The 24,639-nt window shown below is 35.3% G+C and overlaps 1 protein-coding gene across 1 annotated transcript in view; it reads left to right on the forward strand.

The window, feature by feature from the left end:
* Window positions 1-4,224: 4,224 nt before the first annotated feature.
* Window positions 4,225-24,639, forward strand: part of POF1B (POF1B actin binding protein) — a gene marked incomplete at both ends in the record, with an annotated part of 75,402 nt that continues 54,987 nt past the window's right edge. The window contains 3 exons of the mRNA XM_080652699.1: window positions 4,225-4,506; window positions 19,312-19,386; window positions 21,676-21,756. Coding sequence (XP_080508825.1) covers window positions 4,225-4,506; window positions 19,312-19,386; window positions 21,676-21,756 — 438 coding nt within the window. The remainder of the gene's footprint in view (window positions 4,507-19,311; window positions 19,387-21,675; window positions 21,757-24,639) is intronic.

Raw genomic sequence — 24,639 nt, forward strand, 5'->3', positions numbered from 1 at the left:
TATCTTTTGTTCTGAGGTGGGTCTCTTGTAGACAGCATATATGTGGGCCATGTTTTCTTATCCACTCAGTCCATCCTATCTCTTTCGAGTGAGCATTCAATCCATTTACATTTAAGGTTATATTGATAGGTATTTACTGGCATTTTTATTTTCTTTATACCTGTGATCCTTTCTCTTTCTTTCTCTCTGTTTGTCTTATCACAGTCCCTTTGGCATTTCTTGCAGTGCTGGTTGGTGGTAATAAACTCTTTTAGCCTTTTTTTTTTTGTCTGCAAAGCTCTTTATTTCTCCTTTAATTTTTAATCATAACTTTGCAGGATAGAGTTGTCTTGGATCCTATCCCTTGCTTTTTATTAATTTGTATACTTCGTGTCACACCCTTCTGATCTGAAGTGTTTCTATAGAGAAGTCAGCTGACATTCTAATGGGAACTCCTTTGTAGGTAATGTTCTGTCTCCCTCCCTTGCTGTCTTTAAGGTTCTCTCTTTGCCTTTAATGTTTGCCATTTTAATTCTGATGTGTCTACATGTGGGTCTCTTTGGGTATATCTTGATTGGGTATATCTCTGTGTCTCCTAAACTTGTGTGACATTTTCCTTCACCAGGTTGGCAGAAGTTTTCTGTCATTATTTCTTTAAACAGGTTCTCTGTTTCTTGCTCACCTGCTTCCCATTCTGCTATTCCTATAATGCAGATATTGTTAAGTTTCATGTTGTCCCAGAGCTCCCTTAAGCTATCTTCCTGCTTTTTTATTCTTTTTTCTATTCACTGCTCTAATTGGGTACTTATTTCTACCTTGTCTTCCAAATTGCTGATCTGATCTTCTGCTTCATCCAATCTACTTTTAATTCCTTCCAGTGTGTTCTCAATGTCAGATATGTTATTCTTCATTATGTCTGGTTCTGGTACATGGTTTCTATTTCCTTTTTCATGCTGCTACGGAACTCCCACTGGGTTCCGTATAATTTGTACTAAGCTCCTTAAACACCTTTAGAACCATTACTTTGAACTCTATAGCTGATAGTTTGCTTACTTACATTTCATTTTGTTCTTTTCTTGGAGATTCCTTTTTCTTTCATGTGGGGGTTGTTTCTTTGTCTCCCCTATTTTAGCTCTCTTTGTATTTTCTTACATGTATTAGATAGCACTGTCATGCCTCTCAGTCTTTGTGGGATGGTCTTATGCAGAAAGTGTCTTGAGGGATCCAGTGGTACAATCTCTTTGATCTCCTGAACTTGATACTCTAGAAATGCCCCTTGTGTGTGTTATTCGGGCTCTCCTGTTGTAACTGGGGCTTGACTGTTGATGTCCCATTCATGGGAGGAATTTCTCCTCCAACTTGATGCCAGTGAGGCTCAACCCCAATGTCATGTGCCAGCTGACAGAACAGAAGACACAACAGAACCAAACCAAAAAAAAACCATGAAAATTATACTATGCAATGCAACAACAATAGGAAAGACTAAGAAGGAAAAAGAAGACAAAGCAAAGCAAAGATAAAATAAAAAATACTAAAAGACATATGATCAAAGACTAAGAGGGGATATAAAGAAAAAGGGAGAATGAAGAAGAAATGACTATATGAAAGCAAGGAGGAAGCCAAAAGAAATAGTATAATAAGAAAAAAGAAAAGGAAACATAAAATAAATGAAATAATAATAATTAATTTAAAATGCAGTAATAATAGATATATTAAGATGTAGATAGGAAAAGTAAAATGGGAAAAATAGAAAAAAGAGAAAAACAATAAAATAAGAAAAATTAATAATAAGAATACACAAAAGTACAATAGAATCAAAGGAAAGAAATTAGAGATATGCAAGCAAAAAAAGAAATAAGAAAAAAAGGAAAAAAAACACACAACAAAAACAAAATAAATCCACTCACACACACAAACACACAAACACACACACACACACACACACACACACACACATAGTAAAAAATCTTTGGGTCTGCTATTTGTGGAGCTCGCTGGATTTTCTCTGATGTTATTGAATCTGGTCCCTTGGTATGTCTATCCTGGGCCTCCTCAGAGCTTCTGTGGTGCAGGTCAATCGGAGTCACTGTCCCTTTCTGGCCCTGGGCCACCTTATTGAAATCTGACAGTTTGAAGCCCCTAGTAGTCCAGCTGGCAGGGACTCCTTAGCCCAGAGGTTGGGTCTGCCTCAAGTCTCACGCCTTGATTGTCCTTGTTCGGAGCTCTATTTCATTGTCCCATGTGAGGGTTCCGAACAAGGAACCCTCACAGAGCCTATCCTGGTCTTGGCTGGGATGGGTTGATCAGGCTTGTGTTGGGGCTGGTGCCAGCAGCTGGTAGGGGGTGGGGGCAGGCCCTTCCTCTTCTTCTAATGCCTCCGCTATGCCTGGTTTGCTGGCACCTCCTCTCTGTCACCTGCAGAGGCACATATTTCCTGCCCCAGGCTGTTCCTTCTTGCTTAGGTTACTGCAAGTTGGGTCAGAAGCAGCTGTTTTGCCAGTGGGAAAGAGGAGACCTCCCCTGCATTCCAGGTGGGCAGGGCTGATCCTCCTTCCTGGACCTATTGCCCAGCCCCTTTTCTGCTCACCATCATGACTTCCTCCAAGAAATAAAGGGCACCCCAAGTTCAATGTTGGGTGTATCCTGAACTCAGGGTAGGCTCCAGAGTAGTCTGGCCCTGAGCTCAGTTACATGGCCCCTCCTACTGGTCAGAGGAACTTCTTCCCAGGCTGCATGATGGTGGGGTGCTAGTGTTACTCTATCCAGGGACTCCAGCCTCAGGCTTCCACTGTTGCACGACTCTGCAATTTCCACAGCCAGTGCCCTTGAGGCCTCCTCTCTCAGTCCCAGGCCCTCCTGTCTCACCTACAGATCTGCAGCCTCTTCAATCTCCTCAGGTCCTCGATTCTAGTATCCAGGTCAAGGGAGGCTACATCCACCTCCTGGCCTTCAGCACAGTTCCTGCCTCTGAGCCTTGGTGGTGGAGCCGAGCAGCTCTAGGGCAGAGGGGGCAGCACAGTGGCAGTGGCAGTGGGTGAGTACATGGCAAGGGCGAGAGTCCTGCCTGGTCGATGGAAGTCACACAGCAGTGGCACAGAGTCCAGGATAGGTCCCTGTTGGGCACATGGGTTCAGGCTGGATGCATACCAGGCCTGCAGAGGTTCTGCCTGTGTCTGCGGCTGGCATGGGCAGGGTCTGGGTTGTCAGTGCTGAGCATATCAGGTAAGTCAACCCTCAGGACTTGCTGAACCCTTAACTAGATATTTTGAAAGTAATCAAACTCAGTGTTTCCTAGGGAACAAATACAATTGAGGTACATTATTTTATTAAAAAAAAAAGGCAAAAGAATAAATCTAAATGCTAAAATGCAAAGCATTTGTGGAATTGTTAGATTTTTTTTTACCACTCCCCATGTATAAACAAACAGGCATACATTCATTTAGACAAATCTACTTTAATGTAAGTTAGAAAGTCATACTAGGCTCGGAGCAAGATAAACAGGTCCATAAATTACAAAGAGTTGCAAGATGGAGATCCCATAGTAATCTCCCTTAACTTCAATTATCAGCTGGATTTTACAAAGAATCCAAATTTATCTGTGAATTAGCATGTCCCTAGGCTAATATCATATTTTGGTCTGGGACTCTAATGACAATAATCACACCTTTGCTAAGCTTCAAAAGAACCAGGTCAAAGCCACTTCAGTGTCATGTTTGTGACTTTTTGTTCTCTAATAACTTTTGGCATGGGCATGTCTTTGTCTGCCTATTTACAGTTAAAGTGAATTTCCAAGCCCGTCCGTGGACTTGGAAGCTCTGGCTTCAGCCCTAAAATTCCACATTTCTGCTCTTTCCAGATTCCCTTATCTACTGGGCAGCCTTGTAGCTATCTCCATGGCAATGCAGGGCCTCTCCTGGCAGGTTAACCTGTCTGGTGAATACGCCCATCAGAGGCGTGTCAGTACCATTTCCTGGAGCAATCTCACAGGGTGGCTCCACTTTCCATTAGTGTTCAAATACTTTGCTGCCTCCTCTACAGCTGCTAGACCTGCTCCTGCTGCTGCTCAGGTAACTCTCATTTCCCCCTGGCACCACTATAGACAGAGGTGGTTGGTAAAAGGCTTGTACATGTACCTGCCTGTCTGCCTTCCTATCTTTTCCTTTCATGATCTCTCTGTCTCTCTCCTTTTCTCTGTTTGTTCCTTAGGGAGAGCATCTGGTGTGTACCTTACTGACCACCAAGAAGATGATGAGTTCAAGCTATTGGAATGAGATGAACAGCAGCAGCTGTGGGATTCAGCAACTCCCAGAGGTGCTGCAGTGCCAGCCCCAGCATTACCACTGCTACCATCAATCAAGTCAAGCCCAGCAGCCTCCAGAAAAAGTAGTGTATGAGCGAGTGAGGACCTACAGTGGACCCATGAATAAGGTGGTTCAAGCCTTGGATCCCATTGGCTCCCGGGAAGTGCTCTCCCCTCTCAAATCTTCCTCCTCCTACCAAAATTTGGTTTGGAGCGACCATTCCCAGGTACCACAAAGAGCTATGTCAGGCTAATAGAGAGGGGAAATCTTGAATCTCATTTCTTTTTTTAAATTTAAGTTCATTGTTTAATGTATTACATAAGTCTCCTTTTCCCCCTATTGATCTCTCCCCGGCTGCCCTCAACCCCCAGAACATTCCCTCACCCCCACCCCATCTGTGCCCATTGGGTATGCTCATATGCATGCATACCAGTCCTTTGTCACTTCTTTTCTTTCTGTTTCTCTGCCTCTGTTATAAAGAATGTTATCTCTCAGTGGAATACAGCTACATATTCAATGTACAGTAAGTCAAAATTTCATCTCTTGGCTGTTCTTTCATTTACTCATGCCTATGGTTGTTTGTAACCAGTTCCTGTAATTTTCATAATTTAACTAGAGCATAGGTTGGCTCACTTTTTGTTGCATTTGATTGGAATATCTGATCTGAGGTAGTCTTTTTGCTCCTACCACAAAGCAATCCTCAACTTGAATGTGATAATTTTTATAGAATATGTTTTTGTTGATTCACTTCATATCAGAAATAAATAGATTTTTTGTATCAAATATGATGGCTCAGGGTCAATGGCATGTATAGTGTGACAAGCAAATATTTGTGTTCAGCAAATAGTATGCTGTTCTAGGATAAATGACAGGCACAAATCCCTATTTGAATTGCCATATGTGTTTCATATTCTGGAAATGACACATGGCTCTTGCACAGCTAAGGTGAATAATTTATGAATATTGGTAAAAGAGTATTGAAAGAGTGGATATAGGATTAAGGAAGGTGAGATGTAAGCAATTGTTTATCTGAAAGCTAAAAAGAGTGGAACTCTAAGACACCCTTTAAAATTTAAATGTGTTTGTAAAGGGGTTATTTCAGCATCAAGATCTGTACTAATAATCATACTAATGAATGTACAGGAACATTGCAAGACTATATAAAATTAACAGCTCTATGTTTAATTCTTTGACCTTCTTTACATTGAATTTTCATGTTTTTAAACTTTCTGGAAACTTCTGTCCAAACTGAAATTATGTTTTCAAGATACAATTTGTACTGTAAAGAGCTCAAAAAGAAAGAGAGATAAAAGAATACAACCACTGGGATATTATCCTATGTTGCATTATCATACCAATCTGGAATAATATGAATTATTTTCTTTAAAACCTCAATTTCTTGTCAAATTGCTAGAAAAAGCAAGATGAATAGATAAAAATTAAAAAGCTGAAATTTGGCAAATCATAAATATTGACTACAAAATTTTGGGAATACATTTTATGATATGTTCTTTAGTTCAACTTACCTTTGTAATAATCCTGGGACCAATTTAAAGTCAGATATAAAGCAATATTTCTCAAGTATATAATAAAACTATTTTTAAATAATTTTAGAGAAAATATAGATAACTCAACAACTACAGGGGCTACAGTCTTACTCTTTTCTTTTACCCCTAGTTTAATTTGAGGGAAAAATATGAAGAAAAACCCATGATCTACTGTTAGTAATTTCTTAGTTGAAAAAAACTCCACCTATGTTGAATTCAAAGGGCAGAAAAATAAAAAGGTTAAAAATAATAGTGTGTATAAGTGATAATAATGCAAATGTGCATTCCAGTAATCTATATTAGATGCTGATTAACAACTAAGTGGGTGTCACCTGTGTTTTTAAGTAGCCCCAAAACAATGAGGTCAAAGACAACAGTTACCATTATCATAAGAATGCTAAAACCACCCTACCTGTCATAGTTATTTACACAATTAATGTCTTTTCTTGTCAAATTGCTAGAAAAAGCAAGATAAATAGATAAAAAGTGAAAAGCTGAAATTTGGCAAATCATAAATACTTTAGGAATACATTTTATTGTATGCTCTTTAGTTCAACTTACCTTTGTAATAATCCTAGGACCAAGCTGGCCTAGTTTTTTACAAGACTTTCCTTTTTTTTATCTGATATTTGTTTAAGTGATCTTTAGGAGACTATCTTCATCCAGAAATGTAGTTCTCCATAGGGGGCTCTATAAAGAACCTTAGGGACCAAAAATATGGCCACAGAAACTAGGATAAGAGATTGGAATGGAAGTTTTTGTAAAGTCTGAAATTATTTGCAATTGAAAGGAAAGAAAAGTAAGGGCTGGATGAAAATGGTTGAGGTGAAATTCTAGATATGTGCTAAAGTAAAAAAAAAAAAAAAAAAAAGTAGCTTCATTCCCTTAGTGAAACAAGAAAAGAGAAAATTTGACCAAAATATTTAAAATTGAGTTAGATATCAAAGGGGATTAACAACTCCACTAAAATATAATTTTTCAAAAAACTTTTAGATAGTTGCCACAAAGAATGTGACTAGGAAGCTTTTCTATTTTATTTTTTTCTCCTTATTTATTGGAAGGGTGGCATTGTGTAAAGAACCTCAATTTGATCTGAAATTACCTTCATGCTAACAAAATGGTTAAGATATGGCTGGGTAAGATGTGGTGATACCTTTGTTATGAATTATGGCAAGCACACGCAAGCAGTACATATTATTCAAAATTCTTTTTTGTTTGTTTTATGTTTTAATAGTCTCTTCTTAATATGCTATGTTTCAGAGACATTTTGAGTTGCTATGTGGCAATTATTCTGATGTTAGAATTTGTGACCATGTCACCTAGGGAGCTTAATCACAAGGAACAACAACAGTCTGTAATTATTGGAATCGAGAGTCTAGGGAAATGGTTGGTCATCATAAATTCAATTAAACTTTTACTTTATTTTTAGCATTTTGGTGTTTAGATGATATTAAGAGAATTCATATGATTTTTAAAAATATATAATTGCCAGTAGTAAAATATGTTCTTTTTGAGAAACCAAAATTGATGCTACTCTGCTTTGCTTCCTGAATTTTAATTTTAGCTTATATTTTTAATTTTAGTTTTAACCAAATGATTTTTTGCAGCACTTTAGTATTTTCTATATCTGGCTTTTTAGTATATGTTTTTCCTCTATAGCCTTCTTGTGCACTAAAATGATGTTTATAGATGTTAATGTATTTTCAATTTATCCAGATATAATGTTGCTTCCTTTCTTGCCAATAATTGATCAGCTATATTTTATGATTCTCTTGGTTATTATTTTGTCTGATAGAGTGTTCCTCAGAGAAATTTTAATATAGAAACCAGTTACTGGTGAAATATTCAAAATTGATGGTAGAATTAAATTATCAGGTTTATTTATATGAACAAGTAAAATCAAACACGAGTGCAATAAAGTCCATAGATGTATTTAAATCAAATATGATACTGTGAATAACTGTATTTCTAAAAAATTACATGAAACAAAAGAAAAAAACTTCATGGCTCAACCTTTTTAAAAGCTTAAATATTAATCTACCATCACAACTCAAAATTACATACTGTCTCAAATGAGTAGCATTGATGTTAATTACTCACTAGACATGTATTTTTCCATTCCATTAATTTAATTTTTCATGAAGTTCAAGGTATTTTCCATGTATTCAGAGGAGCTCTGTGGTGTGAGAGAGAAATAGATGAAAATATATTTTAATACTAGTTATTCATTGAACAGACATTTATTAAATGTCTATTATGTAGAAAATACTGTTATTATCGGGATAAATACCATTTGCTCATCTAGGGAGAGGCCATATTACAAACAGATATATAGGACCTAGACTTTAGGTATCCCATATATCTATATTTCATTTTTAAATATTATTTTGTGTTTTGGCCATCAATCATCTTATTGAATACACCAAGTTTGGGTGAAAGAAGGAACCTCTTAATGTATATGTTATATGGGTTACCATTCTTTTGAATTTGAAACTTGCAAATTCATCTCTAGAGAATGGCCCAGGGGAGAACGGGTGTTTATAAATGGTCTCTGCTCTCAGTAATTATTCAGCTGGGCTTATTTTTGTTATATTATTTTTTCCCTTTTCTTTTGTTACAACTATTGTGGATAGCTCCCTTATTGTGCTGGGATTTCTATACTCTATCAGAAATTTTTCCTGTTCTGTGGGGAGGGACATGTTGCTTTGATAAATTGTTGTTCAAGGGCGTGGTTTGTTCAAAGGTGTGGTCACTAAAGTGAATGATTGTTCAGGGAAGTAGGTTGCCTGAAAAAGGAATGAGGTCATAGGATACAGAGGCACACATTTTCAGCCTTGGTCATCCCCTTTGTGTTTACAATTAAATTAAGCTATAAAAATCATGAGTGTACCTAATTGTTGGATGAAATTGTCCATGCCAGTTTTCTTTGCCTTTTAAGGGAGGTCTGATAAATTTCTGGGCCTGTTTTTGGTCAATGGCACTCACACATAAGCTGTTTGTGTGTGTGTGTGTGTGTGTGTGTGTGTGTGTGTGTGTGTCTGTGTGTGTCTGTGTGTGTGTGTGTGTGTGTGAAGGTGGGGCACTTGAGACAAGGGGAAGGGGGGTGAACTTGTCCTTTAATTGTCTTGATCCAAATTTATTTTCTTGATAATTCATGGTAAAACAACTGGGAGATTTGTCATGCTTTTAAACCCCATTTAAAAGTAAAAACCTTTCTAAACTAGTCTATTTGAGCTAACTTTCTTCATACCAGAAGCTATTTCAATAGCGATACTTTTTTGACTTCCAGTGGAGCATATATACTTCTCATTTTTTTTAAAGACAAAAAGCATGTACTGCAAAGAGACTGTATACTGTATTTTCTCTCCTAGTTTCCTGTAGGAAAAGAAGAGAAATTATCCTGGAATGAGTCTCTTAAATGAGAATTACTGTTGGAGGAAAGAAATGATGGGAAGTAGTTCTATTACTAGTACATTCTAGTAATTTCTATTGCTTTCTTTACATGAGAACAGAATCACAGACTTTAATTAAGGAAGTGTTTGTTTCATCTACAGACAGATCATTGTAATTTACAAGTTTCTTCCTGTACAAAGTTCAGAATAACATCTCAACAATAACCTAAGGCAGGTGTTTAACCACATCACTGGCTTTGAAAGGTTCTAACAAAACATCTCCCATACTATTCAGGGAATTTATTCAAATGGAAGTTTACCTTGGCAAATTTTGTCAGCATAAATGTCAGGTGGTTTTTAAACATATTGCCTATTTGGAAACTATTCAGCCTAGGATGTTCCCATTATTACTTTCAGTGATTCTCAGTCCTTAGGGACTGATGGTAGCATCCACAAGGCTCCCATGACTTTTTTCTTGGAACATTATATTATTTACTAGTCTTCAAGTAAAGTTTTAAAATTTAAATTAGACAACATGAAAAAGTTCCATGTTCATTTCAATAAGCTTCCAAATATTTAGAGAACAAAGTCCTGCACTATGTATGTAATTTCCTCTGTTTCTTACCTAATTCTCATTCCCAGCCGTCTCACCATCTCTCCTGCATCTATTGCACCAAGGTCTTGAACTCTTAGATCAGAGCTATCAATAGGAAAATGAAAACCAAAAGTTATTTACTGAAGAGGTTCATATTTTGCAGAGATTACAGATCATTCACAGATAACATTGTGTGTAGAAAATGCCCATACAAGTGAATCTATGTGAAATATGTCTCCACATGTGTCTCTGGAGAGCTGCAGATAATAAATGTTCAGTGGTGTCTTTGGTAGAAGCGAACTATGACACTCTCTAGTGTAATAGCTAGGAGTGTAAGCTTAGGTTTTAAATTTTTGGGGTTTAATTCCTGATTTGAGGGCTTGCTAGCTATATGCTTCAGTTGCCCCATCTATAATATGGGGAATTAATATCTAATTCATAGTTTTGTTGTTAGAGGCAAATGCAATAATGTATGGTGAATAACATGCAGCACAGTGCCCTGACACATAGTAAGTGTTAATGCTGCATTAGCTAGAATAAATTACTTGACTTCTCAGGGCCTAGTGTCCTCATTTGTAAGGTGAGGACAATAATACCTTCCTTCAGAGATGTAGTGAATATTGAATAAGATAACATGTGAAAATGTCCAACACAATGACTGGCATAGAGTTGGCACTCAATTTTTTCCATTGGTATTATCTTATAAAATGTATCCAAAAAAGCCCCTACCTGCACAGACAAAATAAGTTAATAAACTTAATGACTAGACTATAAAGTAAGAGTTCCTTTCACACTGGAAAGATGAGGCAAACATATATGCTTGAAAAGCTTATTAGGGCTATACTAGCTAAGAAAGACTAATAAGGAAAAGCATTAAAGCAATTTTCTAAAATTCATGGTATATTATCAAAAGATTATAACAGTAGGAATGTATTTATAATATTTACTGGCATAAATATCCTTTAGAAAGAGTAATTTGGAAGTTCTCATACTCTTAAAAGTATTAGAACTTGAACCTCAATATTTGAAATAGAGTTTTTTCATCTGTTTTTTTTTTTCTTTTTTCCTTTTTAAATCGTAGTGACACTGAGCATGAAAGCTTGCTTGCAGTCTGCCTCTTACCTAATGTTTTCTGTAGAATTGGATTTCCAATAGGGTAGAATGTGACTATTTATATTTAAATTAATTATCATCAAATAAATTTGAATAGTATTCAGTTCCTCAGTGGCACTAGCTACATTTTGAGTGCTCAACAACCACATATGGCTAGTTGGACAGTACCGTTAAAGAAAATTACAGAAAAGTCTACTGGACATGGCAGATCTATATATTCAAGCTGTTCATTTAAATTTAAAAATGCCTCTAAGATCATCACATTCAAAGAAATTCATGGTAGTACAAATGTGTGATCAAAGTGCTGCCAATTTACATAATCAGCTATAGTGGGCACATAGGAATGAAACTAAAAATGAAGGCACAAATTCTCAAAGTATAAGTATAGCGTGACTATTTCAGTAGAGGAAGAATTAACTTAATAAACCTTCAATAAAAAAGAACTTGAATGAAAGATTTTTACGTATGTATGCATATATCTTTTATCTGTCTGTGAATTTTCCCCAGAACCTCACTTTTTGACAGAGAAAATGGTTAAAAAGAGGTATAAGATTAAAAATATCCCCTCCTAAAAATTCATCTTCCTTTCTTTTGGGACTATGAACTGTGTTTCATAGTCTCTCTGAAACTGCCTATCTCCCTTAACCTATTGAATTTTTAAACTTCAGTAAAAGTTCAAATATCATAATCATTTTTAAAAGATCAGGTAATCAAGGCACAGAGAAGTTATGTGACTTGCTCAAGTTCATACAACTACTGTATAGTAGAACTAGGATTTAAATCTAACAGTCTAGCTGCAGACATGTACTTGTAACCACAACAGTATACTGTGTATTCCTCATCTACACATTTGACTTTTATTTATGTTATACAGTCTCCAATATCTGATTCCTATTTATACTTCAGAATCATTTTCTTATAGGTGCTCCAATTATAAATCACTTAAAATCTTTTGGGACATAAGGTTGGGCATAAATAATGTAAAAGAACATTTCAATTCTTTTAAAATATTATGTTATTTACCAAGAAGGCAGATATTATTTTTGCTGTTCAGGATTTTTATATTATTCTCATACATTTTATTGATTATTTTGTATAAAAATATACAAGGCTCTACCACTGGATAATAATGTGATTGAATTTAGTTACTTAAATCTCATAAATGCTTTGGCAGCACTTTAATAGAAATAATATGAAGAAGTAAAATTGGCTTGTACCTTATTGTAAAAATTATGATCTCAGTAATGGCATTTGGTTTGTAATTCAGAATCTTTTAAAAATATTTGATAAAATTTAAAAATTTTGTCTTCAATGAAAATGAAACTTGATCCCTCTCTCCTTTATGATCAGGCCATGACATAAGAAAGATAATATGGACTGTGGAGAGCGGCTACAGCGTTCAGACAGGATCAAGCCTCAGGCTGACTTGTGGCAAAGCCACATACAAGTCCCAGCTTGGAGGGCAAAGCCCTCCCAGCGCAATTATAGCCGAAAGGCTATGGTTGTAAGCTTGACCTTATAGTCCAAACCTGCAGTCCTAGGTAGCTAAGCAATGTGGGCTGTGCAGGGGGGCGGGGGGAGGAGGGGGGCAGAAGAGGGGTGGTGGTGGTGCAGCAAGTGCTGCCAAAACAAAGCTTGATAGAGTTCAGATAGTGGCAACAACAGGAAAGAAGCAGATTTGAAACTCGCAAGAACATTGTAAACATCTTGTTCTTGTTTTGCTTTGTGTGATCTGACTATAAAATAAAGCTTTGGCTTACAGGCTGTGTCACTGTTTCCTTATCTAGGCACAGTGATTCACCTGGTCCCCCTCCCCCCGCACCCCACCCCACCCCCCCGCAAAAAAAAATCTTTGATGATCAAGTTCCAAAGTTAGATTCAAACTCCTTACCTTGATGTTAAAGGACATTCTTAGGATAGTCCCATCCTATTTTTACACTCTTCTCTCACAGTACCCAACTCCTCCTACCTGATGTTCCAGATACACTATACTACTCTCAGTTTCATAAATAAACTGATGATTTTGCTTCCTTCCTACCCACCCCACTTTGTTCATTCAATCCCTTGCTCTGGCAACATTCACCCTTCCCTCATATTTCTGCTGGAATTCTACCTATCCCTCAAAATCCATCTGGAAAGCTGTTTACTTTAAGTTATCTTCTCCAACCCTGAATCTTCTCACCCTCTCCTCAATGCAATACTCCACTTCCAAATTTATTCCAGGTGTGGTCTCCATTTTAAAGCGAGTATCACTTTTAATCATTTAACTATATGTACTTATATCAAGTATTATAATTTCTGTTGATATTTTTTAAAAATCAAAACACAAACACAAATCAAAATAAATGTTTGGAAGAATAGAATGGAAATTCTCCCTCTCTGCTTGTACCCCTCCTTTCCTCGCTCGCACCCTCTCTTTGTGATTAAGGCTTGCAAAAATGTATGAATGTGGCTATCAGCACTGGCTTTAATAAAGATATATGACAAGGATTATTTGTGGGTTTCACTCTTCAATTCCCTATTTTTGAACTGAAAATGGATAGTAGGACACAAATTGTCTCTTTATAAAAGTAAACAACACATTAAACATAAGGAGCTATTTAAAAGTCAATTAGTATTCTATTCTGGTTCTTGTGTTCCTTTAAGCATTTGGATTTGACTTGTTTATTTTTTATTTATATTTTCCCTATGGACAAATATTTATGATTACTTATTTTATCAATGCTTTAAAGGGTTAGTGATTCTGATCTCCCTTGGGATTTGCTGTGATACTTCCTGTAAACAAATTAGCTTGAAGGTGTAATTAATTTGCTTATAAAGACAGTCCCTCTACCTCCCCTGCTATTGAAATTCTGTCTAAGTGAAGTGTTTTTATTTATTGAATCTTAACTCAGTTATCCTGTAATTGGTTTAGTTATGTGCTCCAAAATTCCCTCATAAAAACTACTAATACTGTCCAGAACTTGTCCACACACCAAAATACATTTAGAACTTTCAAAGGAAATATTTTTGTTCTCAAACATATTACCTACCCATTTCTCTTCTAACACAGGCTTCAGCTTGATGCATAGGTTCCTGCATACAATTATTTTAAAATCTTCACAAACGTAGTTACATCTAAGAATAGTTCTCTAGAAAACTATCTCTTAGCTCTCAGACCTTCCATAGTAAGTTCTTTATAGTTCTTTTATATCTCTTTCAATACCATTACGTAAGAAATATTGAACAAATAACTTTGTTGCAAATGTAACCAATCCAGTAAAAATAATGCCTTATATAAATAGATGGTATGTTTTATTTTTCAAAATTCTTTTATATACATTTTTACTCACTATAACTCCAAATATTAGGTAGAAAAAAGCATTATTACAGCTACTGTACAAATTGTACAGTATACAAATAAAAACACGCATTGTATGTTATTTGCCTTGGGCAAATAAAGGAATCAAGGCTCAAATAGCTCAAAATAAATTTTCCAAGTTATACCAGCTAGTTAATGAATGCCCTGAGTTTAGAAACTAGCTCTTGATATTTCTACTGTATCAGCTATCTCACTTAACCTTACTAAAGTATTTTCAGTTTAAACAAGTTTATATTTATTCATTTCAGCAAATCATTTGATGATTACCCTTACTGTATATTTTTTTCCACACCAATGTTCCATTATTAGGGTAGGAAGTATAAAAAAATATATTAGAGGACAAAAATAGTTTCTGATCTGATTTTATGGTCTTACCCTGAAATAATCATGGCATTTAGAGTATGTGCTGTTTTTAATATTTTAAAGGAGCGTGTGCTACGTTTTTAAGCTGTGAAGGAAAATAACACCTCTCCAGCTTCTGTTTTCCTTTATTTCTCCACTGCACTGAGCTACTCAAAAGCTCTCTCACTGAGGTAAATAACAGGGAAACTTGCTCCATTTCCATTTCATATGATTTTCTAACTCTGAAAAACATAGCTGTTTTAGCAAACAGAATAAAGATAGTATTGTGACTAGTGATTTAGGGTATATCAAGGTATGGACAATTATCTCGAGTGACATAATGAAATTATCCCCAAAAGCAGACTGTTTTCAATCCACTTTGATCTTAGAATTAGTAATTCCATATGTAGTTTATACAAGGAGAAGGAGGAGGAGGAGGAAGAGGAGGAGGAGGAGGAGGAGGCAGAGGAGCAAAAGGAGGAAGAGGGATGCTACAACTTTTCAAAGCTGAAAATCATTACTTTAGGCAGTATGGGAAAAGAAGACCTGAATTTTATACTAAAGCTGAGCCCACCCAATTACAAACAAAATTATTTTTCACTATACCTCTACCAAAAAAAAGTTGCCAACAAGACAATATTTATGTGTTTAGCAAATCTGAGGCACAGGAATAAATAACTGAATGCTATGCCGAATATTTGATTAAAAAAAAAGTAGGGCCTTACTGAAAAATTGAAGGACTTAAGTAATATGAGTACTTAGTACATTTTTTTTTTAGTTTAGAGGCTTCAGAGTACATGCTATAAATATATGGCACAGTTTATAAAATCTATTGGATTTGTATAAGTTAAAATATTTAATCAGAATCATTCTCTCACACAGTCACTTTTAGGTGGCTCTCTTGTTTTCAGGCACCCAAAAGTTGCATTTGACAGTAAATAATAAAAAGGACAAATATCTACCCCCCCTATTATAAGCACTAGTCAAATTTAACAGTAGAATTATGTTATATAACTTGAAAAGCAGAACATAAAATGACATATGCTATATATGTGGCAAAGTATAATAATTAAGAGTGTTAGTTCTGGAGTCATGGTACTTGAGTTTCAGCTCCAGCATCTTAGTATTAACAGTGTGCTCTTCACCTGGTTACTTAAACAATCTCTATCTAACTTTATTCATATGTATAATAAGGGTATAGTAGTATCCTCCTCATGGGGTTGTTTTGAATATTAAGATAATCTGGGTAGCCCTAGCTGGTTTGGCTCAGTGGATAGAGTGTTGGCCTGTGGACTGAAGGGTCCCGGGTTTGATTCTGGTCAAGGGCACATGCCCAGGTTGCGGGCTCGAACCCCATTGAGGGGCTTCCAGGAGGCAGCAGGTCAATGATTCTCTCTCATCATTGTTTCTATCTCTCCCTTTCCCTTCCTCTCTGAAATCAATAAAAACATATTTTAAAAAAAGATAATCTGTGTAACATATTTGTCACAGAAAGCTTTTAATAGGTGTTAGTTATCATCATCATCAAAAGAAAAGACTGACTAGTTTAAAGGATTTGAAATTGTTTTGTCTCTATGGAAAAATACATTGGGAATTATCTATCTTCACAGAATATTAGAAATATAAAGGAGAGTTTAAGATCCTCTAATCCACACTAGCACACACCTACATACCATTTCTCACACGAGGAAACTGAAGCTCCGGGAGATGATGTGAGTTGTTTGATATCACACAATTAGCTAGTAGTATAACTAGAAGTAGAACCCAGGGCTCCTGACTCCATGTATAGGTCTCTTTCCACTATATTATGATAGTAATCACCACTCACCCCTTCCCCAAATTTTAATTATTTTGTTAATTAAATAAAAGGCACCCCAGAGGCTGTCACAGAAAGCATAAGAACAAAATATGTAACTATTTTTTTAATTTAATGATTTCAACATAAAGGATTTAGGTAAGCTATATACAGATCAGGGACACTTAAAATTAAACACACTGATACACGTTATCAAGAGGGAGAGTTAAACTCCTATTCCTGGGGTGCTTTTAAAACTAAGGCATCCTCTTCATTCACATTTTTATCAATTCCTATAGAATGGACAATAGTTATTTGAGGGATGACTTGCTGCAATTCTACCTAGAGCTAGATACCACTGAAGTGCCTTCCATTATCAAGATAATGTTCATTTTGGACATTTACTCAGACCATCATACCTAATTCTGTAGATTTCCAGGGAAAAGAATTTTCTTTAGCAAGTCTTTCTGGAATTAATAAACTTTATATTCAGATTGCTTTTCCACCTTATAATCAGCCTAATACTGTTACAATTTTTCACACTGGTCAGCATCATATGTCTTAATGTTCTTTGATGCATATCAATCTACCACCTTAATATTTTACTTTTTGAAGCTATCCCATTTGTCCTTTTTTTATGAGGATTGCAAGCCATATTTGCCTAGATCAATTCTAATAACAGACACAAAATAATTAAGTTACAATCTATAGAATTAATATGTCAGCTTTCTAAATATAATAAATTTGGATATTTTATTTTAGGATCAGACTAGTCTTTGTGCAAATGTACCAATTCCCCTTTCAAATATTTACTAACTTAGCATATGAATAAAGTAACCCTGCCTATACTATGATAAATAAATGTCCTAAAGCTATGATATACACTAGTAGATAGATATAGATATGAATATTGATAGAGATGTGTATGTGGGGTTTGTTGTGTGTAGGCCTACTTGTGTTAATTTCTGAAAATTTATAAAACTTCACAGCACACTCTTTTATCTTAAAAGCTAGCCCACTTGGCCAGTAAGTTTTGTTCTGTTTAATGTGCTGATGTCATCAGATTTGAGTTGGTTAAAAAGAGAGGGAAATAACTACCATTTATAGACCTCATACCAGGTGTCAGGAAGTGTCCACAAACTGTCTTCTTGAAGTGATCCTAGTATTAGTAGCCCTGGCCAAAAAAACCTAAGAGTTGCGGAAAAGCATCCTCCAGACATGAATAGTTTTATGCATTGCTAGTGGATGTGTATGAGTATAGCCATTTGGGAACTGAATTGGGCAGTATCTGTTAAAACAAATAACACACATATTCTGTGCCCCAGCAATACCACTTCTTTGTGGGATTTAAGAGAAATAATCACACTGCACAAGAATGCTCATTGCAGTATAGAGAAAACCCAGAAATAATTTAAATTTTGATAAATAAGGTAACAAACAAACATTATAGAACATTACATATTAACTTAAAATAATGAATTGAGACATATTTAATCTATAATACAAGAGATATTGTTTGCTTAATGTTACAGAATAATAAATTAATAAATGCAACAAATATATATATATATATTTATGTAAACATACACCTGACAATGATGGTTACTTTTGGGTAAGGGATTTGGACGCAGGGAGCATGGTTAAGGGAAGGTCTTTGACTTCATGGAGGAAGATCTGTATACAATTTTATATTAGAATGTGTCCATGTACTATTTGCATAACTAAAAAGCACCCTCTTTGCCCCCTATCTCTCAGAAGCTGCTTCTATTAGATCTGAGAGCCAAACCCACCTGAACTTAGTTGTATTTGTAACCATTCTCCCAAACTGAAGAACATGTACCAGCTTGGTCTGTTATCTTAAATTTTCTGCCTTTTAAAGCAGTTTCCTCAGCAACCAACAGGAAATCTGGGGACACATTCAAAGGCTTCTTTGTAACATTAAGCTTGCATTATTGGTCTTGATATAGCAGGGAGAGGGAGAATGAAAATGTTACAGGTTGAACCAAAAGAAAAGAAAAAGAAAAACCACGGTGTGCAGAACATTTGGCAGATTGAGTAAACGCATAGATCTGTTTTAAGAACAGCATGTCACACCTAATATTATTGTACTTCCATATGATTCTGTCAGTATTTCCTCTGTAAGTCCATATTCTGATATTCAATAGCCTCCTTGTTCTAAAAAATACTTTTACCATTATAGGAATGTATCCTGGAGTTGTGTCAATTGGTTGTAAATTATAGTAATATATGAAGAGATTAAGTCATACTATCAACTCTTTGTATATTAAGAAAGCTATTCATCCTTGCTGATTTGAGAAATATCAAGAATGTTGATATAATCAATAGAATAACTTTTATCTACTCATTATTAAAATCATATTCTCCACTTCCATGGATCCTTTTTAAACATCAGAACCTACTCTTTGAAATTAAACCAGAAGCAGACCAAATAAATCATAATTAAGGCTCAGCTAGAAGGAATCTAAGGGGAGTAGTCTTAGTTGAGTTTGCAAAGGGAGTTTCCTATATTGGTTTGAGAATTTTTACATTTAACATTTTTTATTGATAAATTTTGCATATTGTTAACTGCAGACATAGTATACATTGGGATGTATATTAACAGAGTTCTAAAAAAAAAAGAATGCAACCTAAAAGTACAAGAAGAATACATTATCATGAAAGCACTGTTGAAATTTTCTTATTAGGTTACATGCAAAGTTGACAAATGAATTCAGCAATGTGCTCTTTGGATAGCTAGACATCATCTAGGAAAGCATAACATTCTTATTTCTGATAAATTGGGTTATCATAAAAATAAAGAAAATAATGCATTCACATGACATGGATCAGTAACAATTTCTGAACCCCCTTTTTTTCTCTCAACAGGAACTCCATTCTCCAACTCTGAAAATATCTACTTGTACCCCAAGCACTCTACACATGACCCCAACTACTGAGCAGGTAAAAGATTTTATAGATTAGATTTTATTATTTTATTTTAATGTAAGCCTTGCTCATATGTTTAAACAATCTTTAGACCCTCATAGGGTTTTACACATTCAAAAATGTCAGGAACATAAAACTAGAAAGGGAATTCTCACATATGAGCATCAGTTCAGCCCATCAAGGAATGTGAAGCAAGTGTTGAAATAATTGCTGTGAATTGGGATTTTTCAGTTTCATTGTCTACTCAATCTGATTGCTTTTAGTTTGAGTGCAGTTTATTTTTAGCCAAGGATCTCCTTGTGATTATGTATAATTTTAAGAGTCCTTGATTTGAGTACAAAAGAAGTACACAGATCTTGGATTGATTGAGGACCTAACTGTGTGAATGTTAGTACTATGAGTGTACATTCAGAGAGAATAACTTATAGGTTCAGAACCAGCCCTTCTCAAAAGTTTGTGCTTTAAAAGACACACAAGGATCTAGATTCCTTAGTATTTATGACCTAATACCCATTTTTAAGATTGTTCTTGAGCTTAAGCATTAGACCTTTAAAAGACACTATAATAATAATGAAATGCCATATTAACAAATATGTGTTTAATGAGCTAGTCACCATATCTCAAAAAGTAGATTCCAAGAGCATAAAATATAAAACATCCAAATTGAGTTACTACATAGTAGGGGAGTATAAAGTGTATGGGATTTTGAGGATAAGAGAGAAAGACGAGGTTTCAGGGTGTGAACTTGGACAGTATAGGCACAGATGGACAAAAACTGGTCCCTAGAACTTGGGTAAAGTAAGGAAAAGGTGATATTATGTAGAACTAAAAAGATTAACAAAGAAAAGTTTGCCTACCTCATCCCAATTTGGCCTAACCTGGAGCTAGGTCATTTAGAGTCATGCATTTATTCAGTAAACATTTGCTTAGTGCCAAGTATGTACCAAATATTGCACAAAGATGAATTAGACCCCGTCATTATTCTCAAAGAGCTCACAGACTAACATGGGTCACATACATGACAAAACACAAGACAGTGGGATAAAGGCTATAATTGAATTTAAAATGGAGTCCTATGGGACCACCAAGATATAATTACCTCAGAAAATTAAGTCCACTTAAATCACAGTGCTGTTCACTATATTTAAATCCTGTCAGAAAATTGCATTCACTGATATTTTTCATAATAAAAGGGCTTTAAAATTGAGTTTACTATATGTTTTATTTCTGACAATAAAAATATGTGTTTATTGTAGAATTGTGGCACTATAAAAGAATATGAAGAAGAAAAAAATAAAGCTCATTCATGATCTCCTCCCCTACCCAGAGATATTACTCTGAGCATTTTGTTTCCTTCCATTCAAATAAAAAATTGTGATCATGCCATATATGCAGTTTTATAACTTCATTTTCATGTAACCTTATATAATATTGTGAGCTTTTTTCATGTAAATTTTTTATTACTCAAGGTGGTTATTTTGATGGCTACGTATTTTTCCTATATGTGATTATTTAATCTTTCCCCTCGCCATAGGAAAGTGCTTCTGCTACTGCATCCTATCAACATTATTATTTAAAAAATTTCTCCAGTTAAAATACGGTGTTCTTTTGTTATGTTTATTGATTCCTAGTTTGGTTGAATACTTTTTGTTATTTAATAACCATTTGCTTTTCTTCTATTAAATACCGTTTGCTCATTTTTCTATTAGTGTGAAGATTTTCTTGTTACTGAGGTATAATAACTCTCATTGTATTAATAATATTGACTTTTTCCTTCAAAAGTTTGCAAATTACTTTGTTTTAGTGTTTTGTCTCCTTTTTAATGTTATTTATGGCCCTCCCCACCACTACACTAAAGATTTAAGTGTTTAAGTACACACACACATACACACACACACACACACACAGTTTTCTCTTTGCATCTCCTTCCATTTTTAAAAAAAATACGATGTCCTTTCCAAGCAGATATAATTAATAAATATTATGCTATATTTTTCAAATCATGTGGAAGCATTTACAATGAAAGAAATGTTTTGAAACTCTCATAAAATATAATTTAGAAGGTGTGATGAATTTACCATGAAATTAGTATAATAAAAATACCTAGCACAGTGCTCAGCACATAAACATATGCTTTCACACACGTTTTTGAGACTGAAATTAACTACAACACTAAGTCAGATGTCATCATTTATGCAAGTGACTAAAACTTTTACTCTGAAAATTGCTCCCTATTATTATTGATGGTTCCAAGGTCACTAAATAACTATAATTATATGCATTTTTTTTATCTTTTCTTCACAGGAACTTCAGTCTCCAATAGTAAAAGTCACTACATATCCACAGACCACTATTAGGAGATATATAGTACAAAATCCTGAACAGGTAATCCATGTCACACAAAAATCTTGTCCCAAACTATAATTCCTTAGAAGTGTGAGTCAGTTACCATATCCTTAAAATCAGATTGTTGGACTTTCTTCTGGTTATAAATTTAATTCCTAATCGCCATAATTCTAGACAATCATGTGCCCATACGTTCTGACTCAGAGCTGCAACAGTTCCAAGAAGTATATACAGTAAATCATTGGGTTATAAAGTCTTTCTACTTTATAGCCACACCCTTGTGCCACAAAGGATTTGTGTGCACTTTGAACCAAAGAAAAAAGGGACAAAGTTCTTTCATAAGCTTCATATAAAAGCTATCAGTTGTTCCCTAGCTAGTTTGGCTCAGTGGATAGATCATTGGCCTGCGGAATGAAGGATCCCAGGTTCGATTCTGGCCAAGGGCACATGCTTGGGCTGCAGGCTCAATCCCCAGTGGGGGGACGTGCAGGAGGCAGCCAATCAATGATTCTCTCTCATCATTGATGTTTCTATCTCCCTCTTCCTTCCTCTCTGAAATCAATAAAGAAATATATATATACCTATCAGTTGTTAATTCAGGGGTTGGAGTATTTAGTATATTTAAATATGCCATTGAGATATGGGTTAGGAAGAAGAAAATGAAAAGTCAAAAGTTCAAAAGTGTCCCCATGCCTTTGTTGCATATGGTGTATGAACTTTTGTTCTCATTGATAGGCTCTTGAAAATACATAATTATATAATCTACTAAAACATATGACCTTATATTTTACAAGCTAGGATATTGTTATCTGTCTATTTTGAGGATAAAATTAAGAACACTTTCCCCCCTCAGTAATAAGCCTTCCTCAAACACACCACACACACACACACACACACACACACACACACATGTGCACGCATACAGCCAGACATGGCCCTTCTTTAGCTGCAACAAGAGGTTCTCCTATTGGGTTATAAATACAAAAGTATGTAACACAGCTGTTCTTTGCATTGCTCTTTATTGTATATCTCCATTATTGTAGGAAACAACCCTTCTCTTTTTCACAAAATAAATTTGATCACTTGCTTCAGCTGAGGTGAGCAAAGGGTTAAATTAGGTCAACACACTTGGTACTATTCTAGGTACATGAGGAGGATGTACTATCCTTCTATTTGTATCAATTTCTCCTCTTCTTTATTTTTAAATCATTTTCTCATGTTTCTTTAGCCAGGGAGGCTGTTATTTTGTGTGTGTGTGTGTGTGTGTGTGTGTGTGTGTGTGTGTGTGTGTGTGAACCTGTGAGCATGCAGTCTCTGTGTTGGGGGTGATTGTCAGGTATTTGCTTGAGTTTCCATATATTTGTGTAAATATCAAAAGAGAACTGCTTGCTCCTTCTTTAGCAGAATCAAATGTTTAAGCAACAAATCTGAAAATTTTGTCAGGGAGGAGGCCATAAGGATAGCGTGGAAGATGAGAGTGTGCCTCTCTTGCACACAAACTGGAGAATTTGCATATTAGGATGCATATTTAATTTGATAACTCTGGCTTTCAAATTATTAATTCCAGATAGTGCTTTTTTCATAATGTGAGAATTGCTGTGTTTACCTAGGATATATCCGCAGAGAGATTTAAAAAATGAAATCATTTGAATTCCACCCACTTTGCCAGCAATTCTTATGTGACTTTAAAAAAAAATTATCTTTATTGTTGAAAGTATTAAAGATGTCCCCTTTGTTTTTTTCCCCATTGACCCCTTCCACCCTGCACCTCACCTTCACCACTGTTGTCTGTGTCCATGGGCTACGCATATAGGCATATAAGTTCCCTGGTTAATCTCTCCCCCCACCCACTCATCCCTGCCTTCCCTCTGAGATTCATCAGTCTGTTCCATGCTTCAATGTATCTGTATCTATTTTGTTAATCAGTTTATTTTGTTCATTATATTCCAACATATGGGTGAGATCATATGATACTTATCTTTCTCTGACTGGCTCTTATGTGACTTTGGATAAATTATTTAGTTAATGGGGAAAGGGAAGAATTAATATTTATTTGAAGTACACTCCCTGCTAGGAAATTTACATATTTTATCCCATTTAATCCTAAAAAGGTGAGAAAACAGAAGCACAGATAAATTAGAAGTATGTACACAAGTGTGTAACTTATTTGCAACACAGCACCTGCTTATTATTATGGCTATGTTCAACTACAAAGAAGCAAATAATTTCTTTGTGATAAGACACAATAGAGGGTTAAAGAAAAATAATAATTTAATGCTTTTAACTATTTCCATTATTGAGGAATAAAACAAATTTCAATCTGATGCTTTGTAAACAAAAAATAATCTAACCGGTTTTACAGAGCAGCTTGAAAATCCTGTCTAGATATATTCTGCATTTTATTTATCTAAATGTGTGCTTTTTTGTTTGTTCTTTTAAATTTCCCCAGGAATAGATTCTGTCTTAATTACAATATTTATAATAAGCCGAGCCTCCTAAGTGGCAACTTTATCCTCTTTCACCTCCCAGTTTCTCTAATCTTTACTTATCCTCCCTGTAATTAAACTGATAACATTCCACTTTTATCAATATGATTTCCTTCAAATTCTGCTCAGCTGTTTTATTTTTGGTTGTTCCTGACTTTCTTTACTCTTCATTTATTGTCATTTTAGTCAAAGGATTTATGCATTATGGTATATAACTTGGCCCAGAAATCAGAGAAGTATTTGTTGCTTTAAGTAGTCAGAGTCCTGTTGATATTACTCAGTTTCATTAATTTTCCAGTGTGTAGATCCTCCTGTGGGGAGGGCACTGTACAGCCTTCAAATAAAAAAGGGAAATGAGACATGGTTCCCAAACCAATGTAGCTTACAATTGTTCTCAGGAAGGGAAATAAGATATAGCCACAAACAGCTATGTAAA

Source organism: Plecotus auritus, assembly GCF_963455305.1.
Source record: "Plecotus auritus genome assembly, chromosome: X".
Classification (NCBI taxonomy): Eukaryota; Metazoa; Chordata; class Mammalia; order Chiroptera; family Vespertilionidae; genus Plecotus; species Plecotus auritus.